The sequence below is a fragment of the Mandrillus leucophaeus genome, unplaced genomic scaffold, assembly GCF_000951045.1.
Source record: "Mandrillus leucophaeus isolate KB7577 unplaced genomic scaffold, Mleu.le_1.0 Scaffold180, whole genome shotgun sequence".
In the NCBI taxonomy this organism is placed as follows: Eukaryota; Metazoa; Chordata; class Mammalia; order Primates; family Cercopithecidae; genus Mandrillus; species Mandrillus leucophaeus.
In genome coordinates this window covers 168,122-193,267 of record NW_012101810.1, presented here as the reverse complement: position 1 = coordinate 193,267, position 25,146 = coordinate 168,122, and the positions used below count along the sequence as shown (strand labels likewise).

The window sequence follows — 25,146 nt, the reverse complement described above, 5'->3', positions numbered from 1 at the left end:
ACAGGTGGGGACACAGCATAGCCCGAGGGCCCTTTGGTGTGGCCTACATGTGAACAAGGGGTAGGGAGTGCATGTAGGCCCTAGGCCTGGACCTGTCATTCTCGCCACACGCCATCCCCAGTGCCTGAGCCTCTGTGCCCGTGCCCCCTCTAAATCACTGAACCATCTGCCAAGCAACTTTCTAGATGCAGTTTGACGACCTCCTCCTCCCACCTTCCCTGATCAGCCGCCGGGACGGCCATGCAGCGTGGCTCCCTGAGACCCTCCATTACAATCATTTCTCCAGAAACTCAGCTCCTCCTAACATCCTACGTGAATTATGTTTGTTCATTTAATGTCTCCCCTGCCCAGCAGCTCAGTTCCAGGGGCCAGAGGCTGTCGGACATTCCCTGACACAGGGCCCGGCCTGCTGTGTGTGCTCGGCAGCCTGGCCGGAAGGTGGCTGTGGTCACACCTGTGAGCCTGGCTCTCCACTGGTGGACCCAGGTCATCTTACAGCTGGTCACTGGATGAATGAGGAACGGACACAGCAGCCTATGACAGGGCGACAGGCCACACCGATGCCCTCATCTGCATCTCCATCTCACCGCAGTCTCCACCACCAAGGCCCAACCCAGACACAATGAGCCCTGAGACCAACAAGCTCACAGAGCTCGGCTGTGCCCGTAGACACTGCAGGCCCAGGCCCTCCAAGACATGGCCTGGCGGTGTCACACACCAGCTCGGTGACCTGGGCATGTCCTTTGACTGCCCTAGGCCTGGGTTTTCTCGTGAGCAAAATTCAGGTCACAACAGCACCCACTCCGCAGGATATGGTGACAGTGAGACTGAGTAGTCAGGTAAAGGGCCACGCAGAGCTGAACAGCAAGGCACCCGGCGGCGTGTGCCAATGAGGCCAGAAGACCCTGGCACGTATCCCACCACGCCCAGGTGGGGCTGTGCCGTGCCCAAGGAGAAATGGTGCAAACCTCGAGAGGAGAACACGGGCCCTTCAAACTCTAGGCTGGGAATGGTGTGCTGGGAGCCCCTGGCCTGGGGAGTGTGGACAGGGAGTGTGGACGTGGTCTCCGCCCAGGCCCTACAATCCCAGCTCCTTCCTCCCACTGCACAGGTGAGAGTTGTTCAGAGCTAGACAAGGGAACAGAGTGTCACGGTGGCCCACGGGGCAGGGAAAAGGCAGAAGCCAAGGCTGAGGCCACTTCTCTTGGGAGGACCCTGGAGCCAGGAGAGGGATGCAGGCTGCAGGAAGGAGGAACCCCTCTACCAGTTCCGCAGTGAGCTGGGCAGCCCTGGGCCTCATGCCCTGCCTGTCAGGCCCCAGCAGAGCCTCCCCAGCAGCGGGGACCAGAGCCCTGGCAACAACTCTGAGCACCTGGAGACCAGGTCTCCTCGGCAGATGCCCCTCACGGGGGAAGGACCTTGAGTGCCTCTTTGACAGGCACCATGAGGGGTCCCAACCCGTCAAAGGGGCACTGTCTGTGTGTCATCTGCCTGCAGGCTGGGGCCACCTGGGACACCCTGACAGCTGAGGACGCTGCAGGTGCCATCATGAAAATTAACATGGATCCACGTGCAGAGGAAGCAGCCCGTGGACACCCTCCCCGACGGATGCCTGCCGGCCGGCAACAAAAAGAACAGGAACCAGACCTCCAACCCCCCTCCGGCTCTGCCAAGGCCCACCAGGGAGAAGGCCCACCAAGGGGAAGGCCCACCTGGCAACGTGAGCCCCACGCCCGCGGCCCCGCACCTCCATCTCGGCGCTGTGGCTGTGCACCTTCTGCACCATATCCTCTGCCTCCCGCATGCGCCGTGTCAGCTGGGGTGAGTACTCGGCCGAGGTCAGCTCGCTGTCGTAGGACCCCAGGATGGCCCGCATGCCGTCCCGCTCCTGTGGACATAGAGGGCAGCTGGTTAGGACCCGGGGCGGGGGATGAGGTAACGATGGAGACGGCTCAGGGAAGGCCCCACGAGAGCTGCCTCATGTGGGAGGCTCCCTCGTGAGGACCCAGGCCAGCACCCAGAGCCCACTCACCAAGGTGAAGAGGGCCCCGGAGCTTGGCGCCCCCAGACCCAGTAAATGCCAGCAGCCCCAGCTTCACCCCGGCTCCCGTTCTGACCATGTCAGGCCTTTACTGCGGCGGGCATGGGCTCCACCTCGTACCAGCAGTACGGCTACGGGGTGGGCTGGGAGCAGTGGCCTCTGCCCCTGTGGACACAGCACACGCAGGGCGAGGGTGCACAGTGGGCAGAAGCCCAGGTTCCCCACCCCAGCCTGTTCTATTGGGTCTGCATGACTCCTCTAAGTCCCAGTGACACTGGGCCCAGGGAAACGACAATGCGCAGGCCCAGAGCTGGGTGAGTCCTCCTCTTCCTGGGACCTCTGCCCCAACCTGCCGAGGGAGGAGACACAGTGTGCACCAGAAAGCTGCCCGTTTCAATGGGACGGGCAACCCATCGCTCATCCAACCACCCAGGGCTCTTGGGAAGGCCGAGTCCTTACTTTTCAGATCTGGGCTTGCTAGCTCCTTATCTTCCCACAGAGCTCCCGGGATGTCTGAGGCTGCACGCAGGCCCCCACACAGCAGCCAGGTCCAGCAGAGCTCAGCTTCCTGGGATGACACTGACCACAGTGTCAGGGCTGATTCTTAGAGCCGGGCAGAAACCCCTGCTCAGTTGTGTCCTGCCCGACACGCTGACAGCAAGTCAGCCTATCAGGGGCCCCAGGAGCTGTGTGCTGCCTCCGGACCTCGTGGGAGCCCATGGCTTGGGAACTGAGCTGCTAGGACAGCCCCACAAAGGACATGCCACTGCGGGGAAGCGTGGTCTTCCCTCTGGCCTCCCGCTGCCTGCACTCCCTGCCCCAGGTGCAGGCCTCAGCCACGGTCCCCAGACCCTTATGGCCTCAGACGCCGAGTCTGGATGGAGCCGATTCCAGGCGCAGGCTGGGGACCTCTTCCCTCCTGCCCGCCCTGCGGGAGCCCACATGATCAGGGAGCCAGTCCTTCAGACGCCCAGGTGTGCTGGAGGGCAGCCTCCAGATCTTCACAGGCATCCGGATGCCCTGGGCGTAGATTCAGGGCGGGCCTGGGAATCTGCCTTCTAACAGGCGCCCCAGGGACATCTAACTGATGCTCTCAGTAGTCTCTGCTGGGGCTCTGCCCCATTCTTGAGAGACAGGATGAGGATGCTGGGGTAGCAGAGCCCAGGAAGAAGCAGACAGGTAGCTACGAGATGCAGGTTCAAGCCCCAGCTCTGTCCTGAGGCCAGCTATTCAAGCTCCCTCCCCAAGTCTCAGTTCCTTCGTTGATAAGATGGGAAACAGGGCAGCCATGAAGACTGATGCTATCAGGAATGCGCTGTCCAGCCAGCTGCCCTGGAAACAACCGGTGCTCAGAAAGCAAGAGCAAGAACCTCACAAACCCGGGAAATGGTCTCCACTGGCCCATGCCCCTTCCCAACACACATGCTAGGCAAACGGCCCATGTTTCAGCCCAGCCCTGCACCACCACACTGTGTCGCGGCCAGCGTGCTTCTCACCAGGTGAGGGAAGGGGAGCTGTGGGGACTGCCCCCACCAGTACCGGCTGAAAAGGCAAATTCATGGCCCTGATAGAGACTGGCTCAATCAGGCAGCCTGGGGAGCAAGACCCCCAACCAGAAACGGAGTCCACAAAACTACCAGGGTCCTTTCCATGCCGCCTCCTGAGTCTGCACATACACAAGCTGAGCCCCTGCCCAGGCCCCTCCCTGCTCTCAGGAGAGACCGACCCAGTGCTCCCCAGCACTGATGACTGCCTGAGCCCCTGCCAGGCCTCTGTCCATCCTCCAGAGGTGAGGAGGGCGAGGCTGCAGGGGCTGAGGAAACCCCGGCCTGCTCTCTCAGAAGCCCCTGGAGCTCAGGCCACCACATCTGGGGCTCTCCTGCCATCTCCTGAGCCGGGGACACAGTTGCCACCCTGGTGTGGACTTTATAACTAGTTGATGACAAAAAATTCAAAATTCAATAAGTGAGAAATTAAAGTTACAAATCCAACTGGAACGGGTCACATATCTGTGGAAAATTTGTTTGCACAGGGAGGTTTATCGTGTGTCATAATCTTATTGAAATCCTATATCTTCCCATTGACTTTTATCGTTTCAAGCCAGTTACCGGAGTTGTCAGTACCAACATGCGGACGCCGTGCAAGGCCAGGGCGGGGGACTTCCCTTGGTAAACAACCTGTAATCGTCTCCTTTATTGATCAGTAAATCTCTGAGAGCTTCCCTTCGTGACGGCTCTCTCCAGCATAACTCCAGGCTAGCACTGGCTGGCACAGAAGAAAAGTATTAGAAAGTTTGTTGTTTGTACCCTTCCAAGAAACTGTTTTGTCACCGGGAGTGAACGAGCAGGCACGGTGTGGGTGACTTGCTACGGCTTTTTAACAGCTGACTCCATTTGTGGGCAAGTCCACTTCATTTCCACCTCAACAAATGCGGTGATTAACTGCTGAACAAACAGGAGGCTGGCGGTGCTGACAGGGTCTCCCAGACTCATTCAAGAAGCACCCAGCAGAGTTACACTGTCCACAGGCTGCTCCTCCTTGGATACAGAGATGTCCTGGTTCTAAGGAATAGAATGTGCTCATCATGTAACGAACGGCCACGTGAAGAGAATGTGAGCAGTCGGCATCACCCGGCAGAAGTCAGCTGAGGACGGGGCCTCGGCACCCTGGATACACCGGCCGACGGGGGCCGGGAGGAGTGTCAGTAGAGGGCGGCTCCGCCCCAGCCTGTAATTATCGGGCAGAGGGGCTGCTCACCCAGGGAGGCTGCAGGAAGGATCTGGGCGCCCTGGGAGGCAGCGGTGGGGAAGGGCACTCCAATCAGAGGGAACCGCGTGAGTAGGCGCCCAGAGGACCCTTGCAAAAGAGCGACAGAGATAATGACGCTCATCCCCTCATCAGCGGGTGCTCCAGCGCGCTAATTACCACGGAGCTTTTGAGTACAGGCCCCAAGCACACCGACGACTCCCACGGGAGAACAGATCCCCACAGACGCTGAGAACATCACAGCAGGGGCCAGGGCACCTGGGCAGCAGGGGCTAAGACAGTGGGCAGAACAGGGCCCAGTGCCCTTGGAGGAAGAAACCCAGGGCACACCCTTGGGCCTGGGCTTGGGAAGGGCAGGGGAGAGCAGAGCAGCAAGGCCAGGAAGCCGAGACAGAGACCAGGGCTGCCCGTGGCGAGAGCACCCGCAGGAGCGGGAAACTGCAGGAGGCCGGCACTGTCGGAGGTGCTGCGGGCAGGGGGGGATGTGGATGGAGGCACCACAGGGGGCAGAGACCAGCCCCGTGGCCCCCAAGCAGCGGTCACTTGAGGTGTGCATCCCCAGGCCAGCTCCCAAGTCAAACCCAACACACACACCCAACACAGCCCACATCCTACCAGGACACTAACTAGCTGTGTGACCTTGGGAAAAATAATGAGCCTCTCTGAGTCTCAGGACACTCAACCATAAAGCAGAGGGCAGAGAGCACCTCAGGCTCACTGTGAAGTTCAAATGCAGCACGGCACAGAAAACCAGGCACACAGAACCTGCACACACGGGCGATGAATGCACGGCAGCCACAGTCGTCACTGATGTCCTCACTGCCGTCTACCTGGTTCTTCCACTATGACTGCACCTGCTCGTGAAAGATGACCAGGAGAGCAGGCAGGCGGGGCAGGCATCTCCTGCACAAAGGGGACAGCCTCTGGCCATGGCCACGCCTGGTGAGGCAGGCGCCCAGCACTGCCTAAGCCCACACCATGGGCACAGAGGGCTTCCCTCCTGGGAGTCAGCGGCAGCCTGAAGGGGCTGTGAGAGGCAGACAGGCGGCTTCACACGCACAGACCCCTCTTCAGAACCCCTGAACCAACCCCCACTTTCCAGAGAAGCCCAGAGGTGAGATGAGTACCTCGTGGCCCCTCCAATGAAGCAGCAGCCCCTCAGCCATCTTCTTCCTCCCTCACCCAGCCTCTGCCGCCCACTCCCACCCGGCCTCCACGGCCAGTGCTGTGGGGCCTGCCTCCCTCCCTCCGCCCCCTCTAGCCCAAGGCCGAGGCCGTTCTGCAAGGGCTCCAAAAGTGCTCTGCACATGCGACATTCTCTGCAGGGCCTCTTCCCAAGCCCATCCCACCTCAGCTCAGCCACCTCCACCCAACTCTTAGTCACTCCACAACTTCTCCTTTTTTTAGAAAAGGAAATGTATGATCATAAATAGCTGAAAAGTCCTGTTCTAATTACCTCTCCTGACGCATGGAGTCACCACAAGAAACCGAATAGATTCAGGCGGGAATGCGGGGCTGCAGACGCGGCTCTGCCCACCGACACCAGCACCCTCTCCTCGCTGCCGCCCGCCTCCCCAGAGTCTTCTGCCCACTCTTTCCCCAGACCCCCAGTCACCAGCCTGGACAGGTCTGCTGTGACCCCAGCAGCAAGATCGCCCCAGCCCAGGAGAAGGCCCTGGTGGGAAGGAGGCTGGGAGAGGCAGGAGACCTCTCTCTGAACCCCTCATCCCAGCTACTCATTTCCCAAATGAGCAGGACTCCGGCGTCTGTGGGGTCCCTCGAGAACATGATGACAGGCGAAAGCGGCAGTAACAAGCACCTCGAAGGACCCACGCGGGTCAGAGAGTTCTGAGCTCCGATCTCATACAGACCAGCTGTGCGCCCTTAGGCAAGGGACCTAACCTCTCTGAACCCACCCTGCTTGTATAAAATGGGGACATGACTACCCCAAAGGGTGCTTAAAGGTGCACCAGGATTAATAAGTACATGGAAACAGCACTCGTCAACAGGAAGGGCAGCAGGGAGGGTCACTTGCGGCCACAGAGGTTGGGGGTGGGGGTCGAGCTGGCTGGCCCAGCCCCAGCCACCCCCCACGCAAGGCCACGCCTCGCCTCGCCTCCCCCATGCAAGGCCATGCCTTGACACGGTGCTGAGTGCACATGAGGTGGCGTCCCTGTGCTTGGCCCACACCTGCTCCCGGGCCGGATGCCCTGGCCGCCCCCAACCAACCCCAGAACGCTTTGTCTCCTGTCTTTCCCTCGCTTCTCTTTCCTGGGCCTGCTGCCCCTAACAAGGTTTTTTTTCTGACAACTGACTGTTTTCAATTATGATTCACTCAGGCAGATTTTAATTGGTGACATCAGCACAGCATGCTAATGCTACATATGACTTAAGCACACGTTACCTCATTTGATCTTCAAAACTGCCAGGCAGGCACGGGGCTGAGGGAAGAGGACTCAGTGGCTGCGAGCTGTTGTGTCTGCCCCACCGCTGAGACCATGGAGGGGCAGAGCCCCAGCCGGTGCTGCAAACAGAGGAGCCGCCCAGGCTGCAACCCTGCAGTCATGGGGTCAGCGCCCAGCCCGGGGAGGCAGCGCCATGGACAGCCTCACTGGTGAGACCACTGGAAGTAGCTCTCCATGACTGGGGGCACTAAGCCCCGCTCTGGGCAGCTGGAAGGAGGAACTCATGAGACCCGAGATTGCTATCCACAGCCCCAACGTGACCCTGGCACTCCCATCAAGGCGGGCACCTGGACCTGGACCCAGCACCTTGTGGCCCCACCCTCACCTTCCTTCAGCTCTAACCCTGCAGTTCCCAGCAGCCTTCAGAGGCCAGCACGCCATGGGCACAGGGCAGCTGTGACACTGAGCTGCAGGGGAACGCCCGGACCTGACATCATGGGAACAAGCTACAGCAGAACACCATGAGGACCTCACCCCAGTGAAAGCAAAGCCAGTTCCCTGGGGTCCTCTCTCACCTGCCCGGGCTGCCCAGGTACCCGGAGTCTAGGGGCCTCCTGGGAGGGAGGCTGACCCGGTGGCTGCGGGCAGAGACAAAGGAAAGAAAACATCGGACGGACTTCAGGCTCTGGTTAGAAACACGTGCAAGACAGGAGAAACTTCATCTGAGACGACAGCCTAAGTAAAAAGAATACTTTTTTTTTTTTTAAGACAAGGTCTTGCTCTGTCATCTAGGCTACAGTGCAGTGGCACAATCTCAAGAATGAAGAATTTAGAAGAAAACGTATTAATTTAATGTTTAGAGTAGAAAGACTAAAACTGAAAGTAGCAAGCTAAGTAACCAACATAAAAAATGAAAAAAATAAAACAACATACGCAGAAAGTCTAGGAATAAAAATAAAGATGAGAGCATAAATGAGTAAATGTAAAAACAGGTCCACAGAAACTTCCCATACTAACATGCACTGAGGAGAAAGCAATGAAAACAAAAGAAGAGGCGATCTAAGAACAGTGGGATGACCATGAAGGTGGAACCTACTCACCACAGGAAAACCAGAAGGAGAAGGAGGCGAGGAGAGAACACAGGAGGTATCTGCCGTGATAATGGCTGAGATTTGTCGAAACTAAATCCCAGATCCAGGAAACTCAGAGAACATCAAGCAGGAAAAATACCAAAAACTTCACACTTAGCCATATCATATCCAACTGCAGAAAATGAGACACCCTGAGCAGAGGGAGCCCTGCATTACCAACCAAGAGAGTAAGAAATGGATCAGACCTCCCGACCGAAGCCACTCAAGCAGCGGAGAGGGGACGGAGGTATCCAAATATTGAAACAAAACAGCACCAGCCTGGAATTCTGCATCCAGCAAGATGATCTTCCGTGAGGAAAGGAGAAAGAAAAACTCTCGGCGGGGCACAGTGGCTCACGCTTGTAATCTCAGCACTTTGGGAGGCCGAGGCAGGCAGATGGTCTGGCGTCAGAGGAGTCTGAGACCATCCTGGACAATATGGCGAAACCTCGTCTCTACTGAAAGTACAATAATTAGCTGGGCTTGGTAATGGGCGCCTGTAATCCCAGCTACTCGGGAGGCTGAGGCAGGAGAATCACTTGAACCCAGGAAGCGGAGGTTGCAGTGAGCCAAGATCGCACCACTGCACTCCAGCCTGGGCAACAGAGCGGGACTCTGTCTCAAACAAACAAACAAACAAAAAACACTCTCTTAGACAAACAAAAACTGGGGGAGATTCGTCATTGGCAGCCCTGGCCCCTGTAAGCAGTATAAGGTGGATCCTCCAGAGAAGCCAATGAGAGGTCAGAAGCTCAGACCTATGTGGAAAGACAGAGCAGAGAAGTAACAAATAAAGGAAAAATAAAATCTACTTTATTTATCATTTTTTTTTGAGACAGAGTCTCACTCTGTTGCCCAGGCTGGAGTGCAGTGGTGTGATCATAGCTCACTGCAACCTCTGCCTCTCGGGCTCAAGTGATCCTCCCACCTCAGCCTCCCAAGTTGCTGGGACTGCAGGTGTGGGCCACTGAGCCTAGCTTACTTTCCTTAGTCTTGTTGATCTAATGGACAATCGTTCAAAGTATAAGAGCAGCAATGTGTTGGCTGACGATGGCGCAGGGATAGGTGAAATGAGGCAGCAGGTGGCACGGGAGGCGAGGGGAACGGGCGTGCTGTGCGGGAGGCGCCCACACTGCCTGTGACCCGGTCAAAGGCCATCTGACCATGGGCTTAGATTTCGTGCTAAATGCATGCTGCAAACCCTAGGGTAATTCTGTGCTTGGCTCATGCCTGTAATCCCAGCACTTCGGGAGGCTGAGGTAGGTAGATCACCTGAGGTCAAGAGTTCAAGACCAGCCTGGCCAACATGGCAAGACCCTGTCTCTACTAAAAATACAAAAATCAGCTGGGTGTGATGCAAGATCACGTCACTGCAATTCAGCCTGGGCAACAAGAGCGAAACGCCATCTCAGGAAAAAAAAAAAAAAAAGAATAATTCTGTGCTAACAGAATTAAAAAATTAAATCATATAACATGCTCAGTTAAAACCAAACAAAGCAGATAAAGAAGAGAAGATTTTAAAAAAAGAAAGAACAAGTGCCCCAATAAAAAAGAGTAACAAACATGGCAGGTATTAAATAAACTGTATCAATGCTCATTTCGAATGTGAATGATCTAAACACACCAATTAAAAGATGGTCAGGATAGATTTAAAAAACAAGACCCAATTATATGCTGTCTATAAGGAACCCATTTAAAATATAAACACACTTTGAAAGGAAAGGAAGAAAGTTGTACCACACTAAGCCCACACAAAAGAACGGTGGAGCAGCTTGATCAATCTCAGGCAGAACAAGGAAACTATCGGGCATGAAAAATGGCACTCCATACGGATAAAAAGATCATTTCTCCAAGGAGACATGCCCACCCTTAACACACATGTACTTAACAACAGTGTGTCAAAACACGCAAGGAAAAACCTGGAAGAACTACGGGGAGAAATGGCTCCATTCACTATTACAGTTGGAGGCTTCAACACCCTCTTATCAGAAACGGACAGATCCCGCAGGCAGAAAATCAGTAAGGACACAGCAGAACTCAACAGCATCATCAATCAACTGGGTCTAATTGACAATGACAGAATACTTCATCAGGAGCAGAATATACATTCCTCTCAAACTCACGTGGAAAATTTACCTAGACAGACCACATTTGGGCCATAAAACACACCTAAAGAAATTAAAAAGAATATAAAGCATACAAAGTAAGCTCTCAGACCACACTAAAATTAAACTGGACATCAGTAACAGAAAGATAATGGAAAAATCCCAAAATATTTGGAGACTAAACAATCCACTTCTAAATAATGCAGGGATCAAAGAAGTCTCAAAAGAAGTTTAAGAATAGTTTGGGCCGGGCATGGTGGCTCAAGCCTGTAATCCCAGCACTTTGGGAGGCCGAGACGGGCGGGTCACGAGGTCAGGAGATCAAGACCATCCTGGCTAACACAGTGAAACCCCGTCTCCACTAAAAAAAAAATACAAAAAAACTAGCCAGGCGAGGTGGCAGGTGCCTGTAGTCCCAGCTACTCGGGAGGCTGAGGCAGGAGAATGGCGTAAACCTGGGAGGCGGAGCTTGCAGTGAGCCAAGATCCGGCCACTGCACTGCACTCCAGCCTGGGCGACAGAGTGAGACTCCGTCTCAAAAAAAAAAAAGAATAGTTTGAACAAGAAAATGAAAATACAACCTACCAAAATTGTAGGATGAAACAAAAGCCATGCTTAGAGGAAAATTTATAGCATTGAATGTAAATGTTAGAAAAAAAGAAAGATCTAAAATCCATCGTCTAAGTTTCCCATTAGGAAACTAAAAAGAAGAACAATGTAAGCCTAAGGTAAGAAGAAAAAATAATAAAAATTGGCCAGGCACGGTGGCTCACGCCTGTAATTCTAGCACTTTGGGAGGCCGAGGTGGGCGGATCACGAGGTCAGGAGTTTGAGACCAGCTTGGCCAACATGGTTAAACCCCATCTCTACCAAAAATACAAAAATTAGCCGGGTGTGGTGGCATGCACCTGCTATCCCAGCTACTCGGAAGGCTGAAGCAGGAGAATCACTTGAACCTGGGAGGTGGAGGTTGCAGTGGGCTGAGATCGCACCACTGAACTCTAGCCTGGGCGACAGAGCAAGACTCCATCTCAAAAAAAAGAAAAGAAAAGAAAAGAGATAATAAAAATTACAACAAAAAACAATGAAGCTGAAAACAGGAACTCCATAGAGAAAAACCAACAAAAAAAAAAGCTGGTTCTTTAAAATTGATAAATCTGTAGCCAGGTTAATCAACATTAAAAAAAAAAAAAAAAAAAGGAAGACACAAATTATTAACATCAGAAGTGAAAGAGAAGCCATCACTACTAATCCTACAGACATCTAAAGGGTAATAAAGAAACATTATGAACAAGTCTATGCCCAGAAATTTGATAACTTAGATGAAATGAACCAATTCCTTGAAAGACACAAACCACCAAAACTCACATGAGGAGGAAGACATCACCTGAATGGGTCTTTCTAGGGGCCCACCCACCCCCAGTTCGCTTTCTCATTCCTGACTGAGACACACAGGGGCCTTCACCATCACGTGAGCCAGGCAGCTGCATACGTCCCCTGTGGGCGTGAGCGTCCCATTATTGCCTGAAACACAGAAAGATCAGCATGTTGCTATCATTGCTTTCAACTCCCACATAGACCCCACAGCGCAACCCCTCCCTGGAGACATACTCAGGTCTCGCTGTGGTCACAGGAAGCTGCTGCCCCTCTGTAAGCAAGTTCCCCGATAAACGCTTTGAATGATCGCTCAGTGTTTAGTGCTTCTCTCTTTGGAATCCCAGCCAGCCCCATCTCAGGCGGGTTTGTGGCTGTCCCTACGGTTACTCTGGGGACAACCCTAGCCCTGTGTTCAATCAGAAAAAAACAGGCTGTATCTATGAAAGAAACCAAATTGATCATCAATAACCTCCCAAAAAGGAAAGCACCAGACCTAGACGGCTTCACTGATGAATTCTACCAACTACTTCAATGAGAAATGATACCAATTTTCCAAAATCTCTTCCAGAGAACAGAAGCGAAACATAACATTATGAACTTATTAAAATCCATAGAAAGATACATACCATACAAAGAGTAAATCTTAATGTAAACTATGGGCTTTGGTTAAAAATAATATGTCAGTACCGGTTCATGAACTCTAACAAATGTACCGCAGTAATGTAAGACTTCAATAACAGACAAAACTGTGCCGTCGAAGGAATCATATGAGAGCTCTATGCTGTCCTCTCAGTTTTTCTGTAAACCTTAAACTCTCCCGAAAACAAACTTTATTAATTAAAAAATTATAGATCTAGAGGAACATTTCAACAACGCTTCTCCTGCCAAAAAGACAACAATCAAAAGAGCTATGGAAGAGGAGAGGAGAGGAAGACAGATTAACTTAAAAGCAGCAACAGTGAGACTGACAGTTCGTTTCTGAGCAGAACCAGTGGGAGTCAAAAGACAGTGGAATGATAGGTTCAAAGGGTTGTAGGATGGCGAGTGGGACAGGCAGTGATAACCTATGATTTTATACCCAGTCAAACTGTTCTTCAAAAATGAAAGTGAATTAAACATGTTCTTCCCCCCAAGAAAATCAGGTAATTCCTCAGCATGAAATCTGTATCAAAGGAAACAAGGGGTATTTTGCAGACAGAAGAAAAATTATCACAGATGGGTGCTTAGAGATACAGGTGGCAATACAGAGGAATAAAAAGGGTTAGAAATATGTCCATATAAATGAATATATAAAAACGGTATATTTTCAAACACATAAGTGTATGAATCAAGTACTCTACACCAATAGCCTATGAATGGAACAAATGGAAACAGAAGAAAGGATTTTAAGATGCTTGGACTGTCCAGAAGGAAAAGAAGTATTACTTTTATTAGATTTTGGTAAGTAAATAATTATAGTCTATCTTATAATCACCAACATAGCCACTAAAATTACATAAAAGCATATGGCCGGGCGCGGGGGCTCAGGCCTGTAATCCCAGCACTTTGGGAGGCCAAGACGGGCGGATCACAAGGTCTGGAGATCAAGACCATCCTGGCTAACATGATGAAACCCTGTCTCTACTAAAAATACACACAAAAAATTAGCTGGGCGTGGTGGCGGGCGCCTGTAGTCCCAGCTACTTGGGAGGCTGAGGCAGGAGAATGGCGTGAACCCAGGAGGCGGAGCTTGCAGTGAGCTGAGATCCGGCCACTGCACTCCAGCCTGGGCAACACAGCAAGACTCCGTCTCACACACACACACAAAAAAAGTATAAATAACAAGATAACGATAACAAAGAAAATATTTATTCTACAAGTAAGATTTTTTTAAAAAAAGAAATAGAAACTAAAGGAAATTGTTAGGATAGTTAATCTCAATGCAAATGTATCATTAACTATGTCAGTTACAACTAGATTAAATATTTTGACTAAGAAATGATTTTTAGGCTGAATATAAATACTATATATTTCCAGTATACTACCTTTATAATGAAACAATTTAAAAATGCTCAAAATGGAAAGTGAAAAAGCAAAAGGTGTCGATACTATTAAACACGGGAAGCTGACATACCCATATTAATATCCCACAAAGGAGATTTAAAAATCAAAACAATCCACAGAGATAAAGAATGTCTCATAATAACAAAAGGCAAGATTCACCAGGAAGATAATTCACAATTTATATGTGCCTAATAAAACAGCATCCAAAGACACACTGCAATAATTGACAAAATTAAAAGCAGAAATAGACAAAACTCACAATCATAAAAGGAAATTTCAATACAATCCTTGCAGGAACTGAGAAAAAACATCATTAAAGAAATATGAAGAATATGATTAACAAATGAGATGTAGCTATTTGCAAAACACTGCACTCAACAACTGCACAATGCATACTATTTTCAAGTGTGTATGGGCCGTTTACAAAACTGACTTCCGATGGGGCCATAGAGCACTTCTTGGTAAGTTTTATGGGACTGGGGTCATGCAGAGGATAGTCTCTGAGCACAGGGAGATAAGGCTAGAAATCAATAAGATACCTGAAAATCACCAAATGTTGGGAATTTGAGAAATTTATTTCTGAATAACCTATTGGTCAGAATAAAAATCACAATGGAAATTGATAAACGGTTTGAACCTAATGATAAGGAAAATACAACACATCAAAACGTATGGTACGCAACTAAATTGACAACCTTAAATGCATATACTGTAAGATAAGAAAGGATAACTATCAATTATCTACATATACAACTCAAAAAGTTAGAATAACATCAAATTAGACTCAAAGAAAGAAGTAACAAAACAAATTAATGAAATAGAATACATATGGGAAAGAATCAATAAAGCCAAAGGATGGTTCCTCCAAATGACTAAAAAAATTGATGAACTCTTGATGAGACAGAGTAAAAAGAATAAGCGAATAACAATATTGAAAAAGACATAACTAGAGATCACAAAAATATTAAAAACATGACAATAAACAACTTTACACAAACGAAGTTTAAAGTTTTGATAAAACGAAGTTCTAAAAGTTAAAAACTAACTTTTACCATAACCAAATAAAGAAGAAAAAGAAAATCTGATGTTTCAAAGCTATAAAAAGAAACCAAGCCCAAATTTAAAATCTTCTAAACAAGAAACCCCAGGCCCGGATGTTTTCATTGGCACACTCTACCAAAGCTGTTAAGACGAAATATCACCAACCTTATAAAACGATTACAGAAACAACCGAACAGAACTTGCTAACATTTTCTGAGGCCAGAAAAGCCATGACATCAAAACCTGAAAAGGACATTCTGAGAAATGAAAATTAATGACCTTTCTCTCCAATAAATGCAGATGCAAAATCCCTAATTAACGCATTGGCAAACCAAATAAAACATTACACACAGAGCGTAACCCATAGGCCATGCTCATTTATTCCTGGAATGTAAGTTCGGTTTAACATTTGAAAATCAATTAATTTAATGCGCATTAACAAAATATAGAAGAAAATCAAATGATCATCTCAATATTTGCAGAAAAGGCATCTGATTAAAATTCGACATCTATTCACGATAAAAATTATGAAACAAAACAAAAGCAAAACCCTCTTAGCAAATGAGGAATAGAGAGAATTTTAATCTGAAAAGGATTTCCTTACTAAAGTCATCAGCATGATCTTTAACAGTGAAATGCTGAAAGCTTTTCTTCTGAGGATGCAGAACAAACACCAGCTATCAGCACGTCTGTTCAAAACAGCACTGGCGACGCTAAGCCGCAGATCAGACAAGAAGAGGCATGAAAGGTATGAAGATCGAGAAAACAATGAAAGCTATTATGAAATCACTCGATTATGAACACAGAAAAGTCAATATAATCTACAAACAAAGTATTAAAATAAGTAGATTTAGGGGCCGGGCGCGGTGGCTCAAGCCTGTAATCCCAGCACTTTGGGAGGCCGAGACGGGTGGATCACGAGGTCAGGAGATCGAGACCATCCTGGCTAACACAGTGAAACCCCGTCTCTACTAAAAAAAAATACAAAAAAACTAGCCAGGTGAGGTGGCAGGTGCCTGTAGTCCCAGCTACTCGGGAGGCTGAGGCAGGAGAATGGCGTGAACCCAGGAGGCGGAGGTTGCAGCGAGCTGAGATCCGGCCACTGCACTCCAGCCTGGGTCACAGAGCGACACTCCGTCTCAAAAAAATAATAATAATAATAAGTAGATTTAGCAATGCTGCAGGACCAAAGTCAAGAATCAAAGTTCAACTAGATTTCTACATATAAACACAAACATTATTACTCATAAAAGACAAAACCTATGATATACCCACCCAGAAAACATCATGAAACAATTTTGAGAGAAAATAAGTATGATCTAAACACGTTAGCATACAGTACGTCCATGGAGTAGAAGATTCAATATTGGGCAGATGTCATTTAATCAACGCATTCTCAATAAAAACTCTAGCAAGTCTGCTGGTGAGACCGACAGGCTCAGCTATAAAATCTACGCGACAAGGCGGAGCGCCACGCAGAGCCAGGGCAGCCGGGACGCAGACAAGCAAACACGGCCACCAACCCATCAGGTGACGAGACTCTAACAGTCTCAGGAATGGAGACTTGTGGTTTTGCCAAAAGGAGATGAACACACCAATGATACAAATACAGATTCCAGAAACAGCCAATACAGACAGAGCCAGCTCACGTGAAGGTGTAACCAGCACCGTGGCACAGGGAGGAGGAGCAGCTCTGCAGTAAGTGGTGCTGAGTCCACTGGATACCCACGTTGGCAAGAAAAATGAAAAAAAAAAGAAGCTTCACGTGGTGCAACAAGGCTGCGCAGGCAACAAGGCTGTGCAGTGCCACCATCAGTGTGAAGAAGCAAAGCCACCAAGAAGACAAGAGTGAAACCCTGGAACAGCCTAGAGGGTGGCAGACCTTTCTCAAACAGGACACACGCAAATCACAACCACAAAGGGAGGTGAAGATTGATCAATTAGATCTCATTAAAATTAAGAATTTCTGTTGAGTTAGAAAGAGTGAAAAGCTGCTACGGAATGGGGGCAGACATTTGCAATACAAATACCTAACAAAAGATGATATATTCTCCCATTCTGTAGTGTTAGTCACAATAGCCAAGAAATAAAGAAATTCAAATGCCCATTCACTGAAGAATAAAAAAAAATTATGTGATATCTTCCTAAGATGGAAATGAAATAACTGCACACAGCAACAGAAACCAAACACAAAAGATTACATACTGCATGGCTCCATTTTACAATATTTTAAAATGGGCAAAACTAATCGGCGTGTTGGAATCCGCAAGGCGGGGCTTTGGGGGAGGTGGAGGAGCAGGCGGGTGAACCAGGGGCCCTGGTGACACCGTGTTCCCGACCGTGGAGCTGAGATGTGGATGGGCTGGTCTCATCATCGCCCCCTATGTTATACTCTCAGGACAGAGCACTTTCTGTATGTTTGTTATGCTCTAATAAAAAGATTAAACAGGAGTAATTTTTTTTTTTAAACGAAACTCCGTAATTTGAAGACCGTGGCTGTGGTTGTAAGTCCCATTTACAAACAGCTCAGGGCAAACACACTCAGATAGGACCCTGAGCCCAGTTCGGCCCCCAGAGGCCCGACTTCCCTGTGGTGGGAGCTGGTGGCAGGCCCAGTGCACCCTGCATGACACACCCACGGCAGCAGAAGAGAAGGAGCCCAGGAAGTTTCTAGGCAAGAGAGTGATTGACAGAGGGTAATTTGAGGTTAATGTGCGAGTTGTGATTACAGTGAAATGAGAGAGGGGAAGAAAGGAAAGATGGAGCCAGACAAATGTAAAAATCCAAGGAACAGAAACAAGATCATCCCCAGCGCCCAGATATGAGTGCCGGGAGAAAGGTCTCCAGAAAGGGCAGATGCCGGCTGTCCCCTCCTGCACAGTCCTGTGGACACTGGGCTCGCCACACTCATGGAGCAGATGGAAATCGAGCCTTTGGCCCAAGCTGCTCCCTGTGTAATTCCAGCCTCATTTCTGCAGGGCACCCCTGGCTGGCAGAGAGGGCCCCAGAAAGGCGGAACCCAGCGCTGTGTACAGGTGTGTGACCGCTACGCCCCGCCCCACGCTCCGCGGAAGGTGCACAGGCAGCCTGAGGAGGCTCCCCCAGCCTGTAGTGAAGCCCGGGGTGGAGGTCACAAAGTTTTCAGAGTCATCCAAACTCATTACCTCGTTAATGGGGTAAAACGGCCAGTTCAATGGATGGTGACTGAATTAGAGGGTGATTGTAACAGAATGCAATTCTACTATTAATAATTTCCGTATAGCAACTCGAACAAAGCCTTGACAAAGTGTCACCAAACGCATTTCTTGCTTCACTTCTTTCATGAGCAGATAAGGCTAATTCACTTGCTTATGCTAATTAGAGCCTGTTACACGCAGGCCCCAGAACAGCCTTGATGTGCAGAGGCCCCTGGGTGAGCCAGGGCACCAGCGACAGGTGGCCGGACCCCGAAGGAGCGGAACCTGCCCATCTGCGCTTGATGAAAACGCCTCCAAAACAAACCAGTCGCCGCCCCGGCAGAGGACACTGAGAATGAGGAGAAACTGTCTCCTTTCCCGATGAAAGGGTTCTCTGTAATGGGCACCAAAGACCAGGTTCTGAAGGGCAATACCACAGGTCAGCGAGGGTTTCTGGGGCCCCTGGGAGGCACCCTGCTGTCAGATGCGTTTCTGTCCTCCTCAGCCCCCAACCTGCGCCTGGTGCTCTCAGCTACTCCGCTCGGTGCTTGATGATACCACGTCTCTCCCTCGTTCTCATTCCACCCTCTCTGTTCTTCTTCATTTTTGCCTCCTTTAAGTTCCACAAGCCTCATTACAAGGTTATCTTATCTGACCAATAAACCTGGTTTACTGTTGACAAAGCTCTATTTCTGCTGAGTGACCGGATTCAGAGGAGCCCCTAGGAGAAAAAACGGTCCCCAGCCTTCAGCAGCATCTTCCCTCCAGCAACCAGCTGTGCATTCTCCATGAACCGCACCTATGCAAGCTCTCCCGAAGGCAGCAGGAGGCTGAACACCAGGCCGCTCAGAGAGGAGGCACGGGGTCCTCTCCCACCGCTCACCACTCTCCCTGTAGCTGCACCAGGTGCACAGAGCACGCTCCCTGCCCTGCCCCACAGCTGTCTCGGGGTGACTTCAGCCAGCTCCTCCTCTGGCTTCCCGCCGTCACACCCTCCCCACCGGCCTCCACCACCCACGCGTAGCTGGAGAGGGGAGGGGAAAAGCCGCTCCTCTGGGCTCCCCACCAGCAAGCCTGGTTCTTGCAATTTCAACCTCTGATAAAAAGCTCTACAACACCTATTGCAGGAAGGAGTGGAATCAATTACGATTTCCCAAGGCAATTTTACTTACATTTCACACTGCTCTATGACAAATTCCACTTCATTTGTGTTCGTTGTATAAATGCATCCCCCAGCATCCACCTGAACCAGCACCAGCCTCGTTACAGCAGCTCCTCACACCTACGCTCTGATGATGTGGGTGCCACTCACAGCTGGGAGGGCACTGGGACCATCCTGACAGGAAGCCATACCCAAGCCACAGTGGCTGCAGACGGCCCCTCACCAGGGAGGAGGACGTGACCCTCGCGAGGTCCAGCAAGCATGCCTGACCCACGGGGATGTGGGGCCTGAGACAGGCCCTGTGCTGCGTGGTTCCAGTTTCAGTGCAGTTTATTTGACAGGACACAGAAAGGAGAGCAGGGCAACGCGGGAGACAGACAGCACAGTGGAGTCACAGCCCTGGGGCCACCACCTAGCCTGAGCAGACGGGTCCTTTTCCTCTCTAGGTCTCCAGCGTTTCCGATCAGCAAATCAGGGAATTAGATGGGCGTGGTCTTTTTCTTTTTTTTTTTTTTTTGAGACGGAGTCTCGCTCTGTCGCCCAGGCTGGAGTGCAGTGGCCGGATCTCAGCTCACTGCAACCTCTGCCTCCCGGGTTTACGCCATTCTCCTGCCTCAGCCTCCAGAGTAGCTGGGACTACAGGCGCCCGCCACCTCGCCCGGCTAGTTTTTTGTATTTTTTTTAGTAGAGACGGGGTTTCACCGTGTTAGCCAGGATGGTCTTGATCTTCTGACCTCGTGATCCGCCCGTCTCGGCCTCCCAAAGTGCTGGGATTACAGGCTTGAGCTACCGCACCCGGCCAAGGGCGTGGTCTTTTACAGTTCAAAAATCTTACAATGCTGCAAAGTCTAGGCGCCTTTCTCCACTGACGGGCAGCAGGCAGCCAGTGCCCAGGGTGTCAGGCACACTCCAGGCCTGTGCCAAGGGGTTTCCACGCATCAGCTCCCTGACGCCTCATTCACGCGAGATGCCCAGCCCCAGTCCCTGCCCGGTGCCTGGAACAGAACAGGGGCTCAGGAACTATGTGTTCAATTAAAAACTCAATGAGTGAAACCATCAGTGAATCAGTCCTCGGAACCTCCTGAGACAGGCTGGAGTCTGCGCTCCCTGCTCCCTTTCAGATGAGGACAAGGCTCTGGGTGAAGGTGCGCGCCCCAGGTCTCTCCTCGGAACCTCCTGAGACGGGCTGGAGTCCATGCTCCCTTTCAGATGAGGACGAGGCTCCATGTGAAGGCGCGCGCCCCAGGTCTCTAGCCTATGTGAAGCCGACCCTGGGCTCTTGGCCATCATGCTAATGGGCAGGTGGGAAATCACTTCCCCAGCCCTGGGCTCTAATAGCTACCTAAAGACCCTAGGCAGCAGTGATCCCGCTAGTCCTGAAAAGATTCAGGGCACATCCATGGTCAGGGGAATGCCATTACCCAAACAGCTCTGACGTCAGGGTCCTTCCTCAACTGAAAGCTCATCTCAGCTGGGGAGAGCTGGTCTTGCCTTCGTCTCCTTCAGAGCTGTGCTGGGCTGAATGGGGCCAGAAATCAGCATGAGGAGGATTCAAACAAGATGATTCGCCCACGGGAAGTACCTCCCACCAGGCTCGAGGGACCCTGTGCTGCTTCCTGGCATTTTGAGTTCGTGCCCAAGGCTGTGGGCTCCCACCCAGGGTCAGGACAGCTCCTAGCAAGTGGTGAGGGGGGTGGCGCCGCCCTGCTCTCCCGGAACTCAGCCTGGCAAGGCAGGCAGATGTGAGCATTGTAAAAACAGGCGAGGCTGCGCAGGGCACTCAGGGAGCGCCACACCAGGAAGGAAGACTCCGCACAGAGGGAGAGTATGCATGGGGCAGGGGGACAAGGCGCCTCCGCAGAAAGACACGGAGCAGGCACCAGCTGAGAAGACGCCCCCCACCCACTGTATCACACGTCTGCCGCCTTCTCGGGGTACAGCAGCGTGGGCTGAGGACGCCTGGCTGACACAGCCGCTGACTGGACGCGATACAGACACAGAACTCCGAGAGCTCACGCTCCCAGCTCAGCACCTCACTTATACACTCGCCAGCCAGGCACCAGGTGCCAGGCCCTGTGCTGGCCAGGAGGTGGGCCCTTCAATCACGCCATTCTCACAGAGGCAGCCTGGGTGCCAGAGGTGTGAGTAACGCGCCCCGCGGTATAGAGCGCGTAGGTGTGGACCCAATTTGAACCAGCCCAGAAGACCCGGTCACCCCTGCCCTCGCCTGCTTCACTGCACTAGAACTAAAGGAAACCAGATGGATACTCCACGGAGCAAGGCCCTGAAAGGCTGTGGGCACCGAAGCAGTGGAAGGAATGACAAAGAAAGACCAGCATGCTTTGCCACACCGACACCTCCGCGGGTCCCAAAACGCCACTTAAAAACACAAAAGGTAGAAGACAAACTGGGGAAAACGTGCCACAAATACATGAAAACCTTTTACAAATCAATAGGAAAATCATTAACACAGTAATAGAAAACCGGGAAAAATCAACAATCGACAGAAGAAAAGTAACTGACAAACACGAAATTCATTAAGACCCGTTCCTCACCTGGAGTAGCAAGAAGTACAATGCTAACACCCAGCACGAGTGAGGCCGTGAGGGCTGCACGCCACGCCTGCTGGGACAGCAGCCACGGGCGCTTCTGGAAAAAGAGTCGGCAACACTGGCCAAGGGTCCTGAACGTGTTCACACCCTTCCACTCAGTAACACTTGCCTAAAAAGTAATCAGACTGCGGTGGCTCACACCTGCAATCCCAGACCTGTGGGAGGCTGAGGCGGGAGAACCACCCGAGACCAGGAAGTAGAGAGCGGCCTGGGCAACATAGTGAGACCCCGTCTCTAAAAAAAAAATTTTTTTTAATTAGCCAGGTGTGGTGGCGTGCACCTATAGTCCCAGCTACTGGGGAGGCTCAGGCAGGAGGATATATTGAGCCCAGGAGTTCAAGACTGCAGTGAGCCAAGATGGCGCCACCACACTCCAGCCTGGGCGACAGGGCAAGACCCTGTGTCTAAACAAATAAACAATAAATGAATTAGATATGTGGAAAGAGCTGAGTCCAAGGATGTTGCACATATTAGCAATAATAATGAAAAAATTAAAATCAAAGCTAAATTTCCAATAAAGAGTTTACTTTTTTTTTTTGGAGACAGAAACTCGCTCTGTCACCCAGGCTGGAGTGCAATGGCGCGATCTCAGCTCACAGCAACCTCTGCCTCCCGGGTTCAAGCGATCTTCCTGCCTCAGCCTCCTGAGCAGGTGGGATTACAGGCACATGCCGCCATGCCTGGCTAATCTTTTGTATTTTAGTAGAGACGGGGCTTTACCGTGTTGCCCAGGCTGGTCCGAACCCCTGAGCTCAGGCAATCTGCCCTCCTCGGTCTCCCGAAGTGCTAGGATTACAGGCGTGAGCCACCGTGCCCGGCCAAGAGTTTACTTTTGGTATGTCCGTACAAAGAAACATTGTACAGCCAAAAAAGATTTTATTTTCAAGGAATGTTTAATGGCACAGGCACTGGCTGCAATAAAATGTGACAAGTGCAGGAAGCACACAGGGCTGCCAGCTCTGCCACAGCAGTCCCCACAGTCGGCTGCCCCCGCCGCAACTGAACATGGGGGTGTCCGTGAGTGCTTACTGGTTGGCTGATAGACTGGCTGAATGAATGAACATGGGAGGAAAGGAGAGAAGGGAGACGTGGAGATGAAATGCACACCATGTTCTTGGTGCTACCTCTGGGTGCAAGGGTCAAGGTCTTTTTCAACGGCCTCTTTATACTTTTTGATCAGTTCCCAAACTTTGCACACGTCCAGTGCTATAGTCAAACAGGGCTGCGTGTTTTAAGAGTCCAGTGGTCACAGAAAGCACACCCATCTACTCTGCAGACCCAACCCGAGGCCCAGCAGCACAGGGGACGACAAGTCCACACTGGGGCTGGCCCCACGGAGCCCGGAGCTCAGGGAGGGACACAAACTCCACAGGGAAGCCAACAACAGATGCCTGATTTCTGAGTAAATGCCAGACACGATGTGGGAGAAAACAGGAAACCAGGCAGCCCAGAGGGGCCACATGACCCCACAGACAACCCCAGGGACACGCAGACCACACACAGCCCAAGGACATGCTGAGAAATGCGAGCCGGAGTCCAGGCTCCCAGGCGTGAACGTGGGAGTGCCGACGAGTCCGGACAGGGGAGGACGACGCGTTCCTGCACCACCTCCCAGCGGGGAACCAGAGCTCCAGCCCGAACCCCTTACGCTTGGCTCAGAGTCCTCTCGGGATGACGTGCCTAGTGTGAGGAGGGCAATCCATCCAGTTCTGAGTTTGGGCTCTTCTTACACACAAAGGCCAATATATCAAAATTAAATTCCACGGAAGCCCAGGCTGTCACTGGAGAGCATTGCCCACAGCTCCACGCACTGGTAAATCTAAGGCCTGAATCCGCTGCGGGTCCTCTTTTAAACAGAAGACAGGAGGAAGAGCTCACCCCTAAAGACAACCCAGCAACGTGCCCGTCCCACCTCCCCAAGGCCAGGGCTCCTGATGGGAGGTGCTGTGGGGACTCAACAGCCCTGGCAGAACAGGGAGCCCGAGGAGGTGTCGCAAATGACACTGGGGACCTAGAATCCTAAGAACTAGGCTGTGTACACATGGAGAACAACCAGGTGGGAGGTGGTCAGCAGGATCCCACCAAGGCCACGCACACCCACCCACACGCACGAGCCACGCTCCGCCTCCCGAAAGCTCCTCCCACGGCTCCTCCGGCAGCATGAGCCTCCGCACACCCACCCACGCGCACAAGCGGCATTTCAGCTGCCATACGCTTCTCCCACAGCTCCCCCACAGCATGAGCTTCCGTGCACCCACCCACGTGCACAAGACGTGCTCCACCTGCCGAACCCCACAGCTCCGCCCACGGCACAAGCTTCCGCGCACCCACGCACGCGCAGGAGACGTGCTCCACCTGCCGCACGCTCCCACTACAGCTCCCCCCACAGCACGAGCTTCCGCGCACCCACCCACGCGCAGGAGCCGTGCTCCACCTGCTGCACGCTCCTCCCACAGCTCCTCCCGCAGTACGAGCTTCCCCGCACCCACCCACGCGCAGGAGCTGTGCTCTACCTGCCGCACGCTTCCCCCACAGCTCCGCCCACAGCACGAGCTTCCGCGCACCCACCCACGCGCAGGAGCCGTGTTCCACCTGCCACACGCTCCTCCCACAGCTCCTTCCGCAGCACGAGCTTCCCCGCACCCACCAAGGTGTCCAGCCATGCACCAAACGTGGATCAGGCCCGGGTACACATTAGATCTCACCAGCTCCAGTGCCTTCTGCCAGGCGGAAATTGCGGCTCCTTCTTTGTTTTCTTAATAGACTCTCTCTCTTTTTTTTTTTTTTTAGAACGGGTTTACATTTAGAAGAACGGAGAAGATGGTAGAGCCTTTCCACATACTCCACACCCAGGTGCCCCACTGTTAACATCTTACACTAGAGTAGGGTGTGCTGGCCACCATGAGGAGCCAGCATGGACCCAGGCGCGCCTTGCTCTCCTGGACTACACAGGACTGTGCTGCTTACAAATGGAAGGTTTGTGGCCGTCCTGCCTTGGGCGAGACCGTCGGCGCCATGTTCCCAACAGCATGTACTCCCTTCACAGCTCTGTCACATTTGGTCATCCTCACGGCGTTTCAGACATTTTTTTTTTTTTTTGAGACGGAGTCTCGCTGTGTCTCCCAGGCTGGAGGTGCAGTGGCGTGATCTCGGCTCACTGCAAGCTCCGCCTCCCAGGTTCACGCCATTCTCCCGCCTCAGCCTCCCAAGTAGCTGGGACTACAGGCGCCCGCCACCACGCCCGGCTAGTTTTTTGTATTTTTAGTAGAGATGGGGTTTCACCATGTT

The 25,146-nt window shown here is 51.7% G+C and overlaps 1 protein-coding gene across 1 annotated transcript in view; it reads right to left on the bottom strand.

Moving 5' to 3' along the window:
- Positions 1-25,146, bottom strand: part of LOC105537850 (mitotic spindle assembly checkpoint protein MAD1) — a 399,899-nt gene that overhangs the window by 220,071 nt on the left and 154,682 nt on the right. The window contains exon 4 of the mRNA XM_011977540.1: positions 1,748-1,888. Within this exon, the coding sequence (XP_011832930.1) occupies positions 1,748-1,888 (141 nt within the window). The remainder of the gene's footprint in view (positions 1-1,747; positions 1,889-25,146) is intronic.